The sequence below is a fragment of the Haliotis rufescens genome, unplaced genomic scaffold, assembly GCF_023055435.1.
Source record: "Haliotis rufescens isolate VD_foot unplaced genomic scaffold, xgHalRufe1.0.p SCAF_121, whole genome shotgun sequence".
NCBI lineage: Eukaryota > Metazoa > Mollusca > Gastropoda > Lepetellida > Haliotidae > Haliotis > Haliotis rufescens.
This window is the reverse complement of record NW_025963804.1, coordinates 462366-479349: the sequence shown is the minus strand read 5'-3', so window position 1 is coordinate 479349 and position 16984 is coordinate 462366. Positions and strand designations below refer to the sequence as shown.

General features: G+C 42.2%; 1 protein-coding gene across 2 annotated transcripts in view; it reads left to right on the top strand.

Annotated features, from left to right (window-relative positions):
- LOC124136194 (lipoxygenase homology domain-containing protein 1-like) overlaps positions 1–16984 on the top strand; it is a 111854-nt gene that overhangs the window by 64566 nt on the left and 30304 nt on the right. For both annotated transcript variants that reach the window (XM_048393918.1, XM_048393917.1), the window contains 13 exons: positions 1071–1240; positions 2132–2215; positions 2585–2717; positions 4293–4447; positions 4778–4938; positions 6292–6365; positions 6851–7020; positions 7286–7372; positions 8039–8171; positions 9164–9318; positions 9671–9890; positions 15806–15856; positions 16471–16634. In XM_048393918.1, coding sequence (XP_048249875.1) covers positions 1071–1240; positions 2132–2215; positions 2585–2717; positions 4293–4447; positions 4778–4938; positions 6292–6365; positions 6851–7020; positions 7286–7372; positions 8039–8171; positions 9164–9318; positions 9671–9890; positions 15806–15856; positions 16471–16634 — 1757 coding nt within the window. The remainder of the gene's footprint in view (positions 1–1070; positions 1241–2131; positions 2216–2584; positions 2718–4292; positions 4448–4777; positions 4939–6291; positions 6366–6850; positions 7021–7285; positions 7373–8038; positions 8172–9163; positions 9319–9670; positions 9891–15805; positions 15857–16470; positions 16635–16984) is intronic.

Genomic DNA, 16984 nt, shown 5'->3' with positions numbered 1-16984 from the left:
CAGTAGCAGAGCCATTAGTGATGTCATATGATTGTGACATCATGGTAACCAATGATGTCACAATGGTCTGCAAAGCATTGTGATGCAATTTCATTGCAGTGATATCTACAGTGTAGATATCGCTTGATCTCACCCAAGCGATATCTACTGTGGGAGCCAGTTTTGGATGATAAACACAACTCAGACACTCCCAAATCGGAACCCGCAGTGTATGTAACTTTCTTATGAAGGTATTCGAATCAAGGGATTTCCTGCTTTTAAGTCGCATTACATATGGAAAGTGTTTCCTAAACAAGAAGTAATGTCTTTAAGCTGGAGCTGCATATAACGTTCATACCAGAACAGCAGGAGGATTATTATTTTTGAGGTGTTATGTTGTAAGTGTCCTCAGACCACAAATATAGCCATTAGACCACACAGGCATTTTGGCTTATATTAGCTGGAGGAGTGGTACTTTAGTCTTTTTTGGGGTTGTAAATGTATCGGTTTCCTCAAACCAATGGTAAGTCTTGCTTGACAATGGTATAAGGATCTATACCGAAACGTCGCCTTTACAGTAATTAAAGATGTTGTTATCCATAAATTGTGTCTACTTTGAAATCAATGGCAGTGGTATCAGGCCTTAATATATAGTGATTTCTTGGGGATAGATGCTAACTTAGAGACAAGCTGCTTGTAAACATTTTCATGTTCTTATAATATGCTTCTAGAGAGAGCAAATACAATTTTCACCTTTCATTGGTGCAATAAAACATTTTGTATGTACACTATACGCAATTCAGGATGTCTTCAAGAATGTATTCGTTTTTTTGTCACTTACCAAGAATTCTCAGTTTCCTATGGGTTTCTCATGACAGGAGACAGCTAGGCACCCAGGGTGCCATGAAATAATATGATGGCTCCAAGACTTATTCAATCTGTTTTTGATCAAGGATCTGTGTTGTTGTGTGGTTCTGCTCTGTTTATGATATAGTTTTATGTTGTGAAACCTCTGTTATGATCATGGGAATGTTAGTTTTGCACAGTAGTGTAGCAGTATGATTTAGTCATGCCGTTGTTGATGTTGACAGCGGGAGACTGGACAGTGTGGCTGACAACTGGAAAGAGGGATGGGGCCATCACCAAGGATGAAGTCGTGCTGTTCGTGTATGGATCATCAGGGCATGTGGGACCAATCTCACTGGGAAAGGGGGAAGAGGACTACTTCAAACCAGGAAATACAGATCAGTTCAAAGTACATGTAAGTATTTTTTATTATCTGAGGTTCAGCTGGGTCTGACATGTGTCTTATCAAGTCTTCGAAGTGCTGTGAGTATCCCATTAGAACTTGGGCCATGATATAAGTATCCCAGCAGATCTTGGGCAATGATGTCAGTATCCAAGCAGATCTTGGGCCATGATGTCAGTATCCCAGGAGATCTTAGGCCATGGTATAAACACCCCATCAAACCTTGGGCCATGATATAAGTATCCCATCAGATCTTGAGCCATTATGTCAGTATCCCAGCAGATCTTAGGCCATGGTATAAACACCCCATCAAATCTTTGGCCATGATGTCAGTATCCCAGCAGATCTTGGGCCATGGTATAAACACCCCATCAAATCTTTGGCCATGATATAAGTATCCCAGCAGATCTTGGGCAATGGTATAAACACCCCATCAAATCTTGGGCCATGATATAAGTATCCCAGCAGATTTTGAGCCATGGTATAAACACCCCATCAAACCTTGGGCCATGATATCAGTATCCCATCAGATCTTTTGCCACGATATCAATATCCCAGCAGACCATGGGCCATGATATAAATACCCATCACATCTTGGGCCATGACATCCTTAATCACTGTCATAAGCATAAGCAGCCTATGCTTGTTCTAAGAGGCAGCCTGGTGGATCGGGTGGCCAGAGTCGATGGCTTGGCTGATTGCATGTCAATGCACCCAAACTACATTGATTGTTGCTCACAATATCAATAACTGGCTTGTCTGGTTCAGACTTTTTTATTTACAAACTGCGGTCATAGAGCTGGAATATTGTTGAGTGCAGCAGTAAATAACAAACACAAACAAACACAAAAAAAACAAAAACAAGGGGTTGCCACAGTATATAGTATCATGTTTATTCAACAGTTCCAGTCAAAACTGGGTCAGCTGTACAAGATCCGAGTTGGTCTGTCGGAGGTCGAGCCGGACAGCAGCTGGTACCTGGAGAAGGTGAGTCAACTGTCACCTACCACCTGAATAACTTTGATTTAGATGATTGCTCGACATTCCTCCAATCAGGCCGGATTATTGGTCACAGCAGCATATGACACCACCCATTGTATGATGACTTCATTGTATTCCAGATATCATCATGTCTAGCTCATTGTTGAGAGTTCACAGTGCTGATAACTGGTTTTAGATGCCCTAAAATTTTATGATTTGAAACAAATTAAATTTCCGGCGTTAAGATACTCTATAACATCTGCAAATCTGAAACACGTAACGTTTATCTCCTGACTTACTTACTTATGCAAGAGTGCCGAAACCAGGCGATATTGACTGTATGACAACTTGACCACCCCCTCCCTCTGTGTCTAGGTGCGGATGATGGACATGAGCTCCAAGGAGGAGCTGCTCTTCAAGGTCAACCGCTGGCTGTCCAGGACCGAGGACGACCATGATGTGTGGAGGGAGCTGCCTGTCACCTCCAAGAACCAGCGCCCTCTACCAGGTGGTGCATCTGTTTCCTTCAAGCAGGTGTATGTGTGCAAGCAGGTGCATGTATGTGTGCAATTAGGTGTATGTGTGCAAGCAGCCGTATGTGTGCAAGCAAGTGTATGTGTGCAAGCAAGTGTATGTTTAGGGACAGGAAGTAGACAGGAAGTTTGCTGTGTTGGTTTGATAGAGGTAATTATGATCATATGGGTAGGAATCATGTCTCAGTTTGAAGCGACAACATTGTATACCTATTATTGATATCTTATATTTGACGTATAAACTTCTTCCAAAATTCAGTCTGGGTTTAGTCAAAGACATAGTCTAGGTTCAGTCAAGACATGGAGTGTAGTTCAAGACATAGTCTGTGTTTAGTCCAAGACAGTAGTCTGTGTTTAGTGACTTTAAAAGTCCAGTTTCCACCCTTGCCGAACTAGGCTGGAATTCCTGGGCTCTATCGTAGCGCCACCAGTGGCTATTACGAGTTATGGCCCTTCTGAGCCTCCCCTTTAGACCAATCAGATTCCACCTCTCGTATCACTTGCATTTGCTTCAAACAAAACAGTCACGCCCAGTCAAGATGATCTGAGCGATAATCAAGGTCTTTGTTGTGATAAAACGGGTCTTACATCGCGCAATGCGTGAGTACCTTGATTAAAAACATGAAAAGATTTGAAAAATATCTGTTGACAATGAGTTGGGGGTGCATATGCTTTGCAAATCCTGCAATCGACCGAAATCTGCAGGACAGTTTACGAACCGGAATGCGATTTCAATGCACAATTTTGATTGGACTATGCCTAGACTCGTTAGTCCAGCCAAAATGTAACTCCATAATACTAGCCTAGTTCAGCAAGGGAGGAAACTGGACTTTTATAGTCAGTTAACTCCCTTGCCTTGGGAAGATGAGTCAAAGACTGTCTGGGTTTAGTCAAAGACTATCTGGGTTTAGTCAAAGACTGTCTGAGTTTAGTCAAAGACTATCTGTGTTTAGTCAAAGACTGTCTGTGTTTAGTCAAAGACTATCTGGGTTTAGTCAAAGACTGTCTGGGTTTAGTCAAAGACTGTCTGGGTTTAGTCAAAGACTATCTGGGTTTAGTCAAAGACTGTCTGGGTTTAGTCAAAGACTATCTGGGTTTAGTCAAAGACTGTCTGGGTTAAGTCAAAGACTGTCTGGGTTCCGTCAAAGACTGTCTGGGTTTAGACCAAGACAGTCCGGGTTCCATCAAAGACATAGTTAAAGTTCCAACAAAGTCAAAGACATAATATGGCGTCCATCAAAGACATAGTCTGGGTTCTGTCAAAGACATAGTCTGGCTTCCTTCAAAGACGTAGTTTGGCTTCCTTCAAGGACGTAGTCTGTGTTCAGTCAATGACATAGTCTAGGTTCCTTAAGGGAGACTCTAAGGACAGTCAATGTATAAATCTTTGCCTGATGATCTATTAGTTTGGATAGTTGTAAATATTATTTGTATGATAACATTGATATGGAAAACCTGTATGAGCATGTCAGCTTGTGTGAGCCATGTTGAAGGTCCATCATTCTGGAACAGCCTGCAGTATATCTGACCTGTACCACCTCTGTTTTCAGTGCATGTGTACCAGGTGGAGGTCTTCACAGGAAGTGGTGAGGGGGCCGACACTGACGCTGATGTCTCCATCACCATCTACGGCGAGCGTGGGGACACCGGCAAGCGGAAACTGTACATGTCCAAATCAAACAAGAAGGCATTCCAGAGGGGCAAGGTGAATTGAGATTTTTTTAACAATCCTTATTTTCTTAAATTCAGGGGTATTTTTATATTTCATTCAAACAAATAGTGTAAACCTAAAATATTAAAGCCTTTTCTTGTTTGTGGGTCCTGTTATTAGTGAAATGCACCTCTGCAAAGCCATAGCAATAGTTATTTCCATCATAACATGGCAAAAAAAATATTCCAATTTGAGAATTTTTACTGACGCTCATGTCCAGATAAATCTCTGCCATATCCCGATTTCTTTTATCACTGACTGGTCAGGTGACCATACCTAGTGTGGTTATTGACTATTAATGTGATGTTATATACTGTCACACAGATCGACGTGTTTGACTTGGAGGCAGTGTCACTAGGAGAACTAGAGAAGCTCTACATCGGCCATGATGGAGTCCGGGCTGGAAAGGGCTGGTACCTGGAGAAGGTTGTTGTGAAAGAGTCATCCGGTGTTGACAGTCGGCAGTTCTACTTCCCGTGTGACAGGTACACTGACTCTTGGGATTCTCTGTCCTAGAGTTATTATGTCTCCCCCAGAATGGAGGGAGACATATTGTTTTTGGCACGGTTCCCGTCGGCGTCGGCGTTGGCGTTGGCGTCGGCGTTCCCACCGTTTCCAGACCATAACTCAGAAACCGTTTAATATTTTTTCGCGAAACTTTGTATACACATTAACCCAGCACTGAATTGGTGCCTTTTGCTATTTAGAGATTTTTGACATTTTCATTTTTTTCTCGTTTCCATGGAGATAACTTGAACATAGACTCTGAATGGGGGTAAGCTTTGTTTCCGGACCATAACTCAAAAACTGTTCAATATTATTTCATGAAGTTGTAACATATTAACCAAGTCCTGAAGTGGTGCCCATTAGTTGTTTGAAATTTCTAGGAGTTCTATTTTTGTCTCTGTTATTTAGTAATGGAGGGTGGGAATGAAGAGATGGGGTTTAACGTGAAGTAAAGGAATGAATGGGGGTTAGGGGAGTGGGGGGAGACATATGTTTTTACGAGTAAAAACACTTTCTAGTTTGCTCTTTGTATGGTTGACTGGTTGTATTGAATAGTATGTCTGGCAGTGGTCAGGACCATTATGAAGACCCGGTTAGAATTAGTCTTCAGCTACCAATGCTTGTCGTAAGAGGATACTAACTGTATTGAGTGGTCCGACTTGTGACTTGGTTGATACATGTCATCGTATCCCAATTGTGTAGATCAATGCTCAATCACTGAATTGTCTGGTCCAGACTCTATTCCTTACAGACTGCCATGATATATCTGGAATATTGCTGTGACATGTCCTACCTTGATCGACTGGCTTGCCTCCCCTGACAATTTGCAACTTGACAGGTCCGAGTCTTCCAAGCCCCTGCAAATGTTGGCAGGAGACCTGATGTGAATTTTAATAGTATTCTTTAAAATAACAATATTCTAATATTATGACAATACTACCAGGTTCCTTTCATTACACGTTTTTGAAAGGGGAGTGCATATATTTATTTGTGTTCAGTAATCTTTAATTTTATTAAAAATAGTCATGGTAATATTAAATGTTTGCTGAAAGTTTCCCCTATCTCCATTACAATTTTCAGTTGTATAAAAGATAGGTATGCTTTAAAAAGTAGGGGTTCAAGGCAACATTAGTTGTGTATTGTATGGTTGCAGCAGATGGGAAAAGCAATAATGAAAAAACTAAACAAACTAATCCACTTTAAATGATAAACCTACAAAACATGATATTTTAGAAAATAGAAGCTGCATTAATTTCACTGCAAGTTATTCATGGCTGAGGGCAGAGTAAGACCGATGGTATGACGGAGAAACTGTTCTCTCTTCTACACAGATGGTTGGACAGTGGGAAGGAGGACAAGAAGATAGAGAGGGAGCTGATGGTGGCAGACCCACCATCCGTCTCACGTGAGTACCCTTGTCCAGTGTAGGGGGTAGCAGCACCAGTAACAGTGCAGACAGAGACTATTGGCCGCTTACAGTCTCAGACTCACCTGTAGACAGAGACTATTGGCCAGTTACAGTCTCACCTGTAGACAGAGACTATTGGCCAGTTACAGTCTCAGACTCACCTATGTTAGACAGAGTAAATAATCAACGACAAATGATACCAATAAAAAAATCGCAAACAAAAGACATCCCATGTAAAGAAAGAACAATGTGTACAAAAGAACGTCAGTGCACAAAAAGGACACTAACGTTGACAATAAAGAGCGCCAGATGGCACTGCAATTTGTAAAAAGTTCTGAGTTTAATCAGCTTGTTCCGCCATGTATGTGATATATGCAAGTGCTCAATGTATTACGTAATTGCTTGTGCACTCAGCGTGTGCACACAGTCTTGTTACTGTGCCGTGGTGCCTGGGTTCATCTGCCCTTTCATCTCTGTGACAGAGGGAGACTTCAAGCTGCTGGTGAAGACTGCCAGTGATTCCAAACCTGTCAGTGGCGGCAAAGTCTCCATTGCCTTCTACGGCAACACCGGCAACAGTGAAGACATCGCCCTGTATGCTCCATCACCACAGGCCAAGCTGTTTGAACCAGGAAATATGGATGAGTTTGAGGTCTGTACCGAAAACAGTTGATGTATTGGCCAATTCCTCGTGACATTGAAACCTGTGTTCATAATATGTGAAAATGTTGTGTGATCAGAGCCAAAATCTGTTCAAACTTTGCAAATACCAGATTATTTCTTGGAAGGAAGTCAAAATTTATAGAGGGTACAATTAAATTATGATCTATCCATTAAGATGAGACAAATACATTATGCATAGTTATTATATCAATGAAGCTATTGATTTTGTTGATGATCTGCTTTTTCTCCACCAGGTTGCGGTGGGAGATATTGGGGAGTTGTATAAGATCCGTATCTCCCGAGATGACCATGAGAACTGGAAAGGATGGCACCTACAAGATGTAAGTGTGTCTGTCTGTCTGTCTGTCTGGCTGGCTGTCAGTCTGTAAAGACCTTGGCTTGTCAGTACACTTTTGTTCCTCAGGGGTTTTTACAACCTTATGTTTGTTGTAAAGGACTGTAAATAATGTATATGTAGGTTAGGAGAATGTTAAAGATCTGATGATACTTTTATCCATTTCATGCATGTACCATGTCTATATATCTAAACAAGACTCACTGGAGGTCCATTGGTTAGTGTGGTCACCTGTCTTGCTGAAAGCCCTGGTTCAGGTCTACACATGCGTACATTTGAGAGGACATTCTGAACAGCCTCCCGTATTACATGCCAGCCTTGTTCAGTAAATCATTCAGCACCATCCATGAGATACATTCTAGCTCCATCCGTGGTAGTTCCATCTGTGTGATACATTCTGGCACCATCCATTGTAGCTTAATCTGTGTGATACATTCTTGACTAATGCATTGGATAGTCAGGCTTGCTGACTTAGTTTAAGCATGTATTCATATCCTATTTGCTCAGATCAATGTTCATGATGTCAATCACTGGACTGACTTGTTCAGACTTGATGACTTACTGACCACCATCATAAAGCTGGAATATTGAGGTGTGTGAAGTTAAACAACAAACTAACAAACAAGATACACTCTGCCTTTTGTTATTTCAGGTCACTCTGCAGGACAAGCACACGAAGGATGAGTTTGTGTTCAAGTTTGACCGCTGGCTAGGGCGGGGCATGGAAGATTCTGACCTGTCTAGGGAAGTTGCAATTGTCAGGGGAGGCAAGCCAGTCGACCAAGGTAGAACATGTCACTTGCTCCTGTTTGATAACTGGGCCTCTTCCACAGAAAGGGGCACGGGTGGCCCAGTCGTCTAAGGCGCCGCGATTCGCTGTGCAGAGTTGCGTTCCTTAGGCACGTCAGAAACCTATGATTGTGGGTTCGAATCCTGGTTCGCCCCGATTATGTTTCTAGGTTTGTCAGCACCATACCCATGCTCGTGGGTTTCACCGAAGTGGTAAACATCTGAGACCTGCATCACTTCGGGCTTTCCTCCCACATTAAGCTGACTTGCCATGATATGACTGGAATACTGTTAAAAGCGGCGTTAAACCCAACTCACTCACTCAGTCACTCTTCCACAGAAAAACAAATAGACCAAGGCACTTTTCACAATTTCAACAGCTTGTTGTGTAATGATCAGTTTGTATAAATTGTATGATTCCAGCTCTTCATGATCTTGATCAAGTCACAGATGGGGACTCTTGACAGTACTTTATCGGGATATATGATTGGAATATAAAGTTGCCGTTGTGATTACAAAAGGGTGAGGTGAAGCCAAGCCCTACTGTTCTTGCAACTGTTTATTTTATCCCAATAAAGTACTGCAAGAGTCCCCTATCTGGCTTAGAGTACAGCCAAGTACACAGGTCCCACGAAATAGAACACCTATATAAAGTGAACAAATTACGCAAATTGCAATTCGACAATGCCACTGAAGGCATGTGAATCCAGAAGCGGCAAGCACTGTGTAATGTTTATTGGTTGGAGTACATTTTCAGGATGTCATTGTACTACACATGACACTCCGTTTATTGAAAAGCAATGCTGACAGCAACTTTTTTTTAAATATCTGTCATTGTTGACATTTTAAACTGATGACAAGTATCCAGGTGAGCTACAGTGCCATGGCCACATTTTTTTATGCTGTGATACATCTTGAATGAAGAGACTTCCAGTTTTCTTCTGAACTATTGACTACCTGCCACATTACTACTTGTGTCTTTCCACAGTGTATCACTACACTCTGACTGTTTACACTGGAGATCACTGGGCAGGCGAGACAGATGCGGAGGTCTACATGACCTTATTTGGTAGCCATGGTGACACGGGGCGTCGACGACTGTATTGTAACCCATCTGATGGACCCAAATTCCGGAAGGGGAAGGTAAGGGGGAATATAAGTGTATTTATTCGCCAAATGGGATACGATAAAGCTCATCAATTATTTGGACCATATCAAATTTCATACTTTTATTGACCAAGTTTGTTATACCTGTTTATTCACCTGAATTCGCTGAAGGGAAACAATAACACTCATCAATTATTTGAACCCCGAAGGTAGCGTTGTTTGTTTTTTAAAAAGGCCGGACAGAAATATTTAAATGTCAGGTAAGCAGTATTTAAAACTGGACATTTGAGATTCCCAATTGGCCATGTCCGGCGCATATGACCGTTTCCGGACCCCTGGCGCAAACATAGATGAAGTGTATTGTATGTGATCATATGCTTCCTTTCAGAGCGATGTGTTTGAGTTTGAAGCAGTGGACCTAGGAGAGATACGGAACTTGGTTATGGGTCACTCGGGCCAAGGTCACGGTGCTGGTTGGTTCCTGGACAAGGTGGAGGTGACGGAGAAAGGTGGCAGCCGCCCCAGTGCCCAGTATGTCTTCCCCTGCTACCAGTGGCTGGACAGTGGGGAGGGGGACGGAGCCACAGAGAGGACACTCCGACTCATAGGTCAGAGGTCACCTTATATTCTTAATTGTGTTGGTGCTCAATGTATATTGAGTGAGTTTATAATGACAACTTAAAACTGCTATGTCGTTATTGTCTCATATTTTCCAAGTTTAATGTAATATACAATAATTGCTACGTATTAATTCCATCAGCTTTTGGCATTGGCACGTCATTAATTATATTCTATGGTTTCATTATTAGGTAACATAACAACATTAAAAGCCAGAAGACATCTTCTGCAGTTTATTACCAGATAAGTGTAATACTAACCACCCGGTTATGTATTAATATTATTATAAGAATCTATAATAAACAAACGTCCGTAATACATACATGTCTCGTGCGTGATGCTATTTATAGTAACAGGATACAGCAATTTCCCAGCATGCCAAGTACGAGCATGCGCAATTACGATTCAGGTCAGCCATCTTGTGCAGGGGTCACAACAATGACAAGCAATTTTTGATTCCGTACGTACGAGCGAATAGTTAAAATCAAGTGTGCCGGTTCTCTCAGGCGGACAGCAGTATGGCTCCTAAAATTCGCAAGAAGCGAACGTCAAGCAGGATATCCAGGCAGGATACTGTGCGCAGTGAAACAGCAAGTCTTGGCGATGTTCCAGACGGTTCGCTTTCAACAAACATGGCCGCGCCCGATGTCGGGGTGCCTCGGCGACGATATAGTACAACGATCCCTCTCAGTGCAGTAGACAGTCGCCCGTATGAGATTTTTCCACGGAATTGGACTACGGGACGTATCTGTGCATACATCGAGGAAATATTGGATATTAAGCCTCCCGGGGGGTTGACACGTGCGCAATATCAAACCTTTTACACAGAAAACCTCCCAGACCGTCACCGAAGGATTGATAGACAAAGGTCAGCATCGTCGGACGGATCGTCAGCCAGAGCCAGCACAGCGACAGTTCATGAGGGTACGGTGCCCCCTCATTCGAGTGTTAACGAGGCACACACGGACACAACAATCGCCCAGCTTGTGGACACTGTAAACCAGTTACAGCAGACTGTGGCCACGCTGAGCACTCAAATGGATGCCAGGAATCAGCCTGCTACGGTGCCACACACTTCTCATTTGCAGACCACTTTTGCTGAACCGGGTCAACCACATGACAACCCGGCACCTATCCATGCGATGTCACCGCCGTTCAGTTTATTTACTGCCATACGGGAGTCGAACAACACAGGATCAACTACTCCATATGTGTTCACCAGTGAGCCTCAAGCTCATCACTTACCAGACGTAGCTCTTGTTTCTCCATCTCTCCGGAAGAGCATTCAGGAAGGTAAGGATGTGAACCTTGCTTTACTACTCATTCCTGACGAAATAACGTCCAATGCCAGAACCATTCAGGTAGACAATGTAAATATGCAACTCAAAAGTCCTCATGACTCCAGATTGCAGTTGCCCTTGACATTTGACATGTTCATTACAGCCTTTGGAAAGTACAAAGCCATCATGTGTTTACGCTGGCCGCAGAGACGAGCCGAACTTGACGAATATCAGCGCCTGATAGTTGATATGCACAATCAGTATCAGAACCAACTCTTTTATCAATATCACAAACGTTTCTCGGCTAAAGCGGCAGCTTATCTTGAGCAACATAACTGTAGACTCCCATGGGGAGAGATCGATGATGCCATCTATAGAGCTGTGTTTACAGGACGCAGAATCACTGCTTGCCAGTTGTGTGATGACATTGGTCATTCGACGCAGTTCTGTTCTATGGTTGATGCCAAGTCCATACATCACCAACCAGGAGAGACTTTTAACCATACTCCCACAACTAGGGACAGAGAACTCAACACAGAACGCAGAGGCATGGATCGCCGGGGAAGGGAAGTGCTCATACACAAAGGTATCCCATTGTGCAACAACTTTAATGCTGAGAAATGTGTTCACGGGAATTGTAGATTTAGACATTTGTGTTCTGTATGTCGAAAGCCACACCCTGCTTTCGAATGTTGGCATAACACAGGAGAGACTCAATTCCCAGCAGGCAAGTCAACACCTGTCCAGAATTCATCCTCGGCCAAAAAGCACCGACAGTGACTACAGGGAACCCCATCTCCTGTTGACGTGGATAAACTGTCTCAACGGTTGTCTGATCACCCAGACCGTGCCTTCGTTCAGTCGTTGCTGCATGGTTTTAAATTTGGTTTTGACACAGGCATTACATGTCCACCTACTCACACTACTGTCTGCAAGAATCTGTTATCAGCTCGAAACAATCCTGAAGCAGTAGCCACCATTATTCAAGATGAACTATACAAAGGCTATTTGATAGGTCCATTTACGCAATCTCCTTTCCCTCACCACAGGGTTAATCCAATAGGCATTGTGGAAGGGAAATATTCCAAAAAGAAACGATTAATTGTTGACCTCTCGGCCCCACATGATGATGTGGAAAACCCAAGTTTGAACTCATTAATTGATAAAGAACAATTCTCCCTCAACTATGTGAAAGTGGACGACGCTATCCAACTTATCAAAGTCATGGGACAACATGCTTACCTATGTAAGGTGGACATAACAGATGCATTCAAAATGCTTCCAATTCACCCTTCTTTATATAACTTACATGGCATATCATGGGATCATCAGCTTTATTATTACACTCGCTTGGTCTTCGGATGCCGGTCCAGTCCAAAACTGTTTGATGGCCTGTCTGCAGCAGTGTGTTGGATCGCCAATCATGTGTATGACATTGTCAATATATTGCATCTTTTGGATGATTTTTTGACTGTGGATAAGAATTTGGTACAAGGCATCAGCACCATGAACAAACTAGAATGCCTATTCTCGGAACTGAATATCCCCCTGTCCCCCCATAAAACGGTCGGACCGGTCACATGTTTGGAATATTTGGGGATTATTTTGGACACTGATAGAATGGAAGCGCGTCTACCTACTGAGAAAGTTGCAAGAATCATATCCATCATGGCAACTATTCAAGGTGCCAAGAAAGTCACAAAGCAGCTACTGCTCAGCATTATTGGCCATCTAAATTTTGCTATGCGGATCATTCCAGCGGGTAGGGCATTCATCAGTTACCTCCTACAACTGGCTCACTCTGTGAAACACCTACGACATCGGGTCACTTTGAACAAACAATGTCGTCTAGATTTTGATATGTGGAGAGCATTCTTACGCGATTGGAATTGCCGGTCGTTTTTCTTGGAAGACCTAATCGCAGCCCCCCAATTTGACCTTTACACAGATGCTGCTGCATCAGTTGGTTTCGGAGCTTACTTCCAGGGTAAATGGTTTGCTGCTCCATGGCCGGTTGACTTACTGCAAGCTACCACAGAGGACATGTCCATTGCCTTACTTGAACTTTATCCTATCGTTATGGCGGCTGCAATCTGGGGGAAGCTATGGACTAACAAGAGTATCAGATTTCATTGTGACAATATGGCTACTGTTGACATACTTTGCAAATGTCGTTCTAAATCTCCATTCATCATGTGTCTGATAAGGAAATTCGTATTGACAGCTGCCAAATATAATTTTGTATTCAGTGCCCGACATATACCCGGAAGAGTTAACCATATTGGTGATGCTTTATCTCGCTTCCAGATGACAAAGTTCCGTCAACTAGCTCCCACTGCCGAACCTGCACCAGAAACATGTCTACATCTGTGTCAGCTCACCTTACCGCCAGTCCAGACTTAGATGATTTGTGGTCGCAAGCTGTGTCAAAAGCCACGAGGGCGGTATACAGAACAGGGGTTCAAGCCTTTTTAACCTTCATGGCTATGTGCGGGTTCGTGTGGCAGCCCCGTGTGTTACCTCTATTGTCGGAAGATTCATTGTTATTGTTTGTAGCCCACTGTCATCATCGACTACATTTACGTAATACGACCATCAAGAGTTATCTGTGTGGAGTGAGATTCACTTATCTGAGGCATAATGTGCCGAATCCATGGTGTTCTAGGAATCTGCTACGAGTAGAAACAATCATGAAAGCTATTAAGAAAGAACAAGGTGTTAACCCAAGTGTGCGATTACCAATTACTGTTGACATTTTACAGCAGATTTGGATCACCCTAGAGAAAGGACTCTTTTCACCGTTCACAGACTTATTGATGAAGACTGTGTGTTCAGTCGCCTTTTTTGGCTTTCTACGTTGTGGAGAATTTACATGTGACCATTTTGATGCAAAATTTCATTTGTCTCTCAGCTCTGTCGTGTTTAGACCAGATTGTACATCGTTTGATTTGACACTTAAATCGTCTAAGACAGATCCGTTTCGCAGGGGTATAACATTGTCCATCCATGCAGTTCCAACATCTTATTGTCCGGTACGTTGTCTACAGGAATTTATTCATCATAGGAGGGCCATGGGAGCTGCTCAACATGATCCTTTATTTGTTAATGAGCAGAATATACCCCTTACCAGGTCTTTCTTTATTCAAAAATTAAAACACACATTGTCTATGACAGGATATGACCAAGATAAATACAACAGTCACTCATTTCGTATTGGTGCGGCTACCTCAGCTTCCACAGCTAATATTCCAGACCACCTGATCAAGACTCTAGGCCGGTGGTCATCAGACTGTTATGTTCGATATATTCGGGTGCCCAAATCATCCATAGCACAGGCTCAGCGTGCGATGGCACAAAATAGGGGTAACTGCTTGTCCTAGATGTATATTTAATGCCTTTGGGGGATTCTCAGTCAATTCTTTACTTCGATTTGGGTATATTTACCCCTGCAGTCATTAGGATGGGATGCATTGGATGCATGTTGTCAAAACACAGGTCAGGCTTGACCTCCATCATGTCCATGGTATTTAGCATCTAATGCGTTTCTATCTGTAGTGTAGAATGATAGATGTGTAGTTAATTGTCGAAACCTTAGTATTCTATGTATCACTCTCGACAATTGATCCCAACAGCTTGGGCCTGACCGATGCTCAGTCAGGTACACATAAGTCAGGTACATGTAGTCGATTCTCCTGTGTTTATACCCAATGCTTGGGAAGGTTGTCAGTTGTGAAAGGCGAATCGATCCCTAGCTGGGCATGACTGATGCTCAGTCATGTACATGTACCAATAGCTTTCTAGTCACATGTTTACAGTGAGAATCCCCTTACGCCAAACTTGTTAGATATGTGTTATATTGAATGTGTTTCATGTATTAAATCATTGTTGCAACTTTCGTGTTGAATTGTCATTATAAACGATAATTAAAGTATAGTCATAAGTGTGTTTATTGATAATTGACACTCCATTTATTTTTAACAAGGCTTAGATCAGGTCAAAAGTCACCTCATGTTCGTGATCACTTGATTATTGAAGTATTTATTTAGTACTGAAACTCAATCTGTTTCTAACAATCCCATGGGGATTCTAGTTTAAAATAGTTCCCTAGCATGTGATTGTTGTACCAACAAGGTGACCTAATGGATCAGGTGCTCAAAATATCAGTCACTGGATTGTGTGGTCCAAACACTAGTATTTACAGGCTGCCATCATCTAGCTGGAATATTGCGGAGTATGACATTAAGCAAGCAAACAGTTTCTAGCAATGCTTAGATCAGGTCAGAAGTCACCTTATGTTCTCAATCACGTGTTTTTTTAAGTATGAAGTGTATGAATTATCATGAAGGTGCAAAATCTGATTTAAAACAGAGAAATATGTACACATTGTTTTACAAGACATAAAAATGTAAAACCAGATTCATGGCATTTATCACATTCACTAGAGTTCTGAACAAGGGAGAAATTTCAACATGGCTGTCAAGTAGAAATATATCCACCAGAATTGATTACAAAACCCAGATTAATTAGTTTCATTTTGGAGAGATGAGAACACCTAAACAGTATTAGATGCATAAATATGTTATAGACAAATCCAATATGATGAAGAATGTTGGTTGATGTTTCAGACACTGTAGATACCCGCAAGAAGTCACCAGCAAAGAAGAATGGCAAAAACAGTGAGTAGCTCCAGATGTCTATCTCGAAGTCTTGATCCATTAATGTTTATTTACTGAAGTCTTGATCCATCAATGTTTATTTACTGAATTCTTGATCCATTAATGTTTATTTGCTCAAGTCTTGATCCATCAATGTTTATTTACTGAATTCTTGATCCATTAATGTTTATTTGCTCAAGTCTTGATCCATTAATGTTTATTTGCTGTAGTCTTCATCCATCAATATGTATCTGCTGAAGTCTTGATCCATCAATGTTATCTGCTGAAGTCTTGATCCATCAATATTTATCTGCTGAAGTCTTGATCCATCAATGTTATCTGCTGAAGTCTTGTTCCATCAATGTTTATTTGTTGAAGTCTTCATCGATCAATGTTTATTTGTTGAAGTCTTCATCGATCAATGTTATCTGCCGAAGTCTTGATCCATCAATGTTTATCTGCTGTAGTCTTGATCCATCAATGTTTATCTGCTGAAGTCTTGATCCATCAGTGTTTATCTGCTGAAGTCTTCATCGATCAATGTTTATCCGCTGTTTTCAGCCCATCTGGAAAGATACTTCATTATTACACTCTGCAGTATGTATTACTATTCAAATGGGCCCATAAACTTGCAGATGGTGTGTATGATGTGATCATCAAGACATCAGATGAGGAAGATGCAGGGACAAAGTCAAATGTCACTGTCACGTTGTGTGGGAAGAACGGTGACTCCAAACCACAGCATGTCCCAGACCCCAAGGGGGATGTGCTCTATCCTGGGAGAGAGGGCAAGTTCCAGGTGAGACTTGTGGGTTGGGGAGGTAGATTGTTGTTTGGGGAGAAAGGTCAGTTGTCTGTACACAGTTTTAAAAATAGCTTTTTCATGTCATATATCAGTGAGAGTTCAAGTATCTTAGAGTGAGTGAGTTGGGTTTAACGCCGCTTTTAACAGTACTCAGTTATATCACGGCTGGCAGCTTAATGTGGGAGGAAAGCCCGAAGTGATGCAGGTGTCAGACGTTTACCACTTCGGTGAAACCCACGAGCACAAGTATGGTGCTGACAAACCTAGAAACATAATCGGGGCGAACCGAGATTCAAACCCACAATCATAGGTTTCTGGCGTGTCCAAGGGATGCAACTCTGCAC